This window comes from Lolium rigidum, chromosome 6, assembly GCF_022539505.1.
Source record: "Lolium rigidum isolate FL_2022 chromosome 6, APGP_CSIRO_Lrig_0.1, whole genome shotgun sequence".
Lineage (NCBI taxonomy): Eukaryota > Viridiplantae > Streptophyta > Magnoliopsida > Poales > Poaceae > Lolium > Lolium rigidum.
Window position 1 is genome coordinate 25,729,731 of NC_061513.1, and position 4,774 is coordinate 25,734,504.

The window sequence follows — 4,774 nt, forward strand, 5'->3', positions numbered from 1 at the left end:
GAGTTCCCCCTCCATGTCCCTTCCCGAGGTGATGTTCCGTCGTTCTGATGTCTCTGTATGTCCAATATGTGATCCGATTGCATGCGTCAAAATAATTGTAGAGGCGGTGTAAACACCACATGGTATGATGGGATAGAATGGGCGTGTCCCACCGTACTGCAAGTCACAAAGCATACGTTGCCGTGTTTTTTGAGCTGCCTCCTTGGCATGACTCCAAGGTTCATAGGTAATTGTATGGAAGGCAGATATTGCTTTCAATCAGCCTATTTGTGTCCAAAAATGATTGATTCAATTGGTTTATCCATCAACTTTCTTATTTAAGAGACCATGGTGAAAAAAGTTGAGAAGGTGCGGGCTAGAGATGTAAAATGTTAAGACCTAAACACTACTAACGAGAACAGATAAGATAAAACATGATATAAAATTCACTCATCATCGCACAAGCAGAAAAAACTAATCTAGAAGTTACATATGTCGGTAGTGTGGCGATCATATCCGATTTGGTGTTTTGGGCCAGTGTCCTTTCACATTCTATAAGACATTTTTTTTTTATAATCGTGCATTTCTATTGTATTATGCATTGAGGGTTCTTTTCACTCTCACTGTTTTTCTTCGTGTCCATTGACCCCCTCTCTGTCTTTTCCCAAGAACCCCTACAAATCTATGAAGATCAGGCCTCCCCTTAAGGTTGACCCTCATCAACTACCTCCAGAAACATATATCAGTGCATGATTAAATTCAAACAAATATATAACTAAATAACTCAAGTAGTACAATTACAACTTTATTTAGTTAGGGGAGTACATTGCTTTTCATACTAAATTGCCTGGTCCACCATAGTACATGTGCATACCATACTTATTAACTTTATAACCATCAACGCTATATTTCCTTGTATCACTAGTGCCATAACGGTCTTTGTATTCATTTGGAGTAACAAGCTTGCTGTTCTCATCAACAATTTGAATGTTTCGCATAAAAGATGCCTTTCCATATCCTTCGGAGGCAAAATGACCACTACCAATTTGTGGGGAATCTGATGAGGCTGTCGGTCCTGAAACAGTCCCGCCCCAAAATGAAAAATTTCCTTTATTATTAATGCTAGTGAATAATGAACTTGGCCAATATCCAATAGGTGTGTTATCTTCGCCGTAAGACAACCACCAGTTTTTTGTCTTTGGGTCCTAAAAAATAAAATTTTGAATCAAATAAGATTGGACAAATATGATCATGTCAAATATGTACAACTGAAAGTCCATATTCTACAATGCTTGCATTTGTTTATATTCCTCCCAAGATACATATTGTGCACCCTATAAGCAAGACTATTTTTCATTATTGAATGTTCCAACTGAACCACACTATTTTTTGGTAACTCGTAGGCTCTTTTCGATCAATTTTCATGTTGATTTCTCACATGTGTGTCATACTGACTGGTCTGTTCATAGAGTGATTCATACTGAATATTTGGAGGATCTTTTTCACTTACCCCTTACACAACAAGCCTTTGAAGAATTTCAGGACCTAGAAGTTGTCTGTCAGAACACCCTTACAGTGATACAGGAAGGAAATTCAGATAATTGGTCTTACATCTGGGGAAATGCAGAATTCTCATCAAAGAAAGCATATCAAGCTATGATAGGTTCATCTCCAGCCCCTAAGATATTCTCCATTCTATGGAAATCTTCATGTCAAGCAAAACATAAATTCTTTTTCTGGTTGCTTCTACATGATAGACTCAATACAAGGAATTTATTGAGAAGAACGAATTTTGTGTTGCAGTCCTATCAGTGTGTATTACAAAGTTGTAGTGAAGAAGAAACTCTAGTACACTTATTTTGGGTTTGCCCTTTTGCAAAGAATTGTTGGGACTTCATTTGTCCACAGAGAGACAGAGGCTTATCTATCCTAGAAGCGCTGGAGGATATGAGATTTAAAATGAAGCTACCTTTCGCAATGGAAGTCATTATTTTGTCAGCATGGGGAATCTGGATAGTCAGAAACAACAAGATTTTCAAAGACCAAAATTCTAAGTTCAATAACTGGAAAGCAATCTTTTTTCAAGAGCTGGGGTTGCTAATGTATAGAATGAAAAAGAAACATGTAGATTCCTTCAGAGCTTGGATTCAGTCTATTAGTTAACTTTAGATTTCTTTTTTCTTTTTCTTTTCTTTTCTTTTTTCTTTTTTTTGAGAGTTCCTCACTCTCTCCTTTTGTAAGCATTTATGATACTTTTTTAATCCAATAAAAATTGCAGGGGGCTTTTGCCCACTGTTTTACCTCAAAAAAAAATGATAGTTTGCGGGGATTAGATTAATTATAGGAAACAAAAGATATTTTAACTATCTTAAGTAACTCACTGTATATCATAGTGAACTATCTAAATTAGTATGCCTATCAAATACAAAAGTAAGAACAACCATTTGCATGCACATTTTAAGCATATTTAGGAAATCCAAAATTTGGTGAACAAAGGAGTACCTTGAAGATAAGAATGTTTATTACATATTGTGGTCCATTGTACACTGAAACAGGTTGCACTCTTCCTCCAAGACCAACATTGTGGCTAATTTGCACAAAACCAGGACAGTCGTGATCAAAGCATGTTTTATTTAACTTGCCGTTACGCTGTGACCCAAGTTCATACAAAGGTAAATAAAAACTATATCAAATTATTTTTGTAACTGCAACTATAAAATTTATGTACTTGATAACTTAATGTGTATCCAACAAAGTATTATATATTACCCAACCAGCATGAAACCTTGCAAAGTTATCACCATGGGCACTTGGAGATACTGCGTAACCAACACATATGCTGTCTACATGGCCCCTTGGTCCGTTATCAATTTGAATCGCCGTTTGACTAGAATCGTTGCTACCATTCTTCACCTTTGGCTCATAAACATTTATTGTAGCTCGCACTCCATATAAATCAGCATAGTATTTGATTCCGGCCACCTACAAATATAGATAATTCAGTTTACGTATGGTGTATGGCATCAATGAGTATAACTTAACCTTTTCAACTAAGAGTTAGAGCCACCAGTATCTAAAAATCCATTAAACAAAATCTTACATAAATATGGCAAAAAAAACTTCAGTCACATATGATTGAAAGAACATGAATATATAAATTATTATGTTATTCCAATATCTACGTGAAGGTATAAGATTCAGTATAATACTCAAAACTTCAAATTTATTGTAGATTTTTATATTTTATAAATTTATATTATATATAATTTACCATTTATTGATTTTCTGACCCCTAGCCAAATATATCTTTCTACAACCCTCATTAGAATCTTTAAAGTTAGCATTCAAAGATGACTTTGCACTAGAGTAACCTTCTAAAATGAAATTTTATTAAAACCACTAGGCATGAAACAACTATGTGCTAGTTGCATAATAAACTAGGATACCAAGATCATTACAACAACAAAATTAGAAAACCAACCTCTTGTTCTTCATCTTTGTTAATCAGTATATCGATTTTTTTTGATGATATTTGGTCCCTTCTCCTATTACGCAGTATTGGAACCATTCCTGTCGGGCATTCCAAAATAGACAGATGCGCTTGTGAAATAACTTGTCTCAACAGAGGTTTTACATTCAGTCCAATCGGAAAAGAACTTGGTTCCATCTGCTTGACAAGCAAAACTTGATCACCTTACAATCATGTATGTATTGCCAATAAAGTATCACATCTATACAAAATTTCTAGTTTTATTCATTATTTATGAAGCAAATATACCATACGACTCCTACTTCATTTCACTTTCAATGTTTTGATCAGAATATACAAAAAGAACATATGCACTTACGATTTGAAACTAAAAGTTGGTAGAACAAGCTACACAATGAAAAATTGTAAGTCAGAACAAAATATTATCACAATACTCCGGATTAGTCTACAGAGTTTCCACCTAAGTAACATTCTTCTATATAGGTTAACTTAAAAGTCATTTATGTTGAAAAATAAATCTAAATAAATTTGGTATAATGAATGATTGTAAATCATATATTTATGGAAGTAATTTACCTGAATTTTGTGGTCTTTCAATAATGGGTGGCTTAAAGCTGGTTGTAGATTCACATCTATGCAATCATAGATATCTTCTCCTTCCATCTACTTTGATGTTTTCTCTACTCGTTAGAAAATTAAAACAATGATAATTAAAGAAAATAAGATGAATACTTATTCTTACCACAATGGTTTTATTAATTTGTCGATGCATAAGGAATGGGCTAGTATTTTCCCATTGTGTTGTAGTTCTTGCATCTTTTCCTCCGACGACTAGAAGAAGATATGAAAGTACAAGGGCAGCTCTAATAGCATGTCTTTCTTTCATTCTCTGAAGCTTGGATGCGAAGTTTTGTATTGTGTGTGCATCCATATTTATAGCATTTTGAGGCGCACAAAAATTTGATGGTCGCCATTAATTCAATCAATTGGTGGGATTGAATTCTCGATAGGAGTAGAAATCATATTATTAAATTTCATTATATGGTAGATATACGTGTTTGATTCTCATTTATTACATAAATCTTTAGGTTTTAATGATTGAAGATATGCAGTATTTAATGTTAAAGAAATCTTTAGAATTAATTTTGGAGATTTGGTAAAGGTAGGTATGTATGTGGATCAAGATTTTGCTCATGTGGGCTGGCTTGTCCACTAATAATAAGAAATGGGCCAATTGCTTTGATGCCCGTGCACCTAGCTCATCTGATAACTCGTTGCTTGAATGTTGGAACTCCTAAATCAAAA

General features: G+C 34.2%; 1 protein-coding gene across 1 annotated transcript; it reads right to left on the reverse strand.

Annotated features, from left to right (window-relative positions):
- Positions 1 to 812: 812 nt before the first annotated feature.
- LOC124662321 lies at positions 813 to 4,355 on the reverse strand. Its single transcript, XM_047200172.1, has 6 exons — positions 4,212 to 4,355; positions 4,046 to 4,132; positions 3,461 to 3,646; positions 2,749 to 2,961; positions 2,482 to 2,628; positions 813 to 1,184 (listed from the first exon to the last, which is right to left on the reverse strand). The coding sequence occupies exons 1-6, from the start codon at positions 4,353 to 4,355 to the stop codon at positions 813 to 815; spliced, it is 1,149 nt and encodes a 382-aa protein (XP_047056128.1).
- Positions 4,356 to 4,774: the final 419 nt, after the last annotated feature.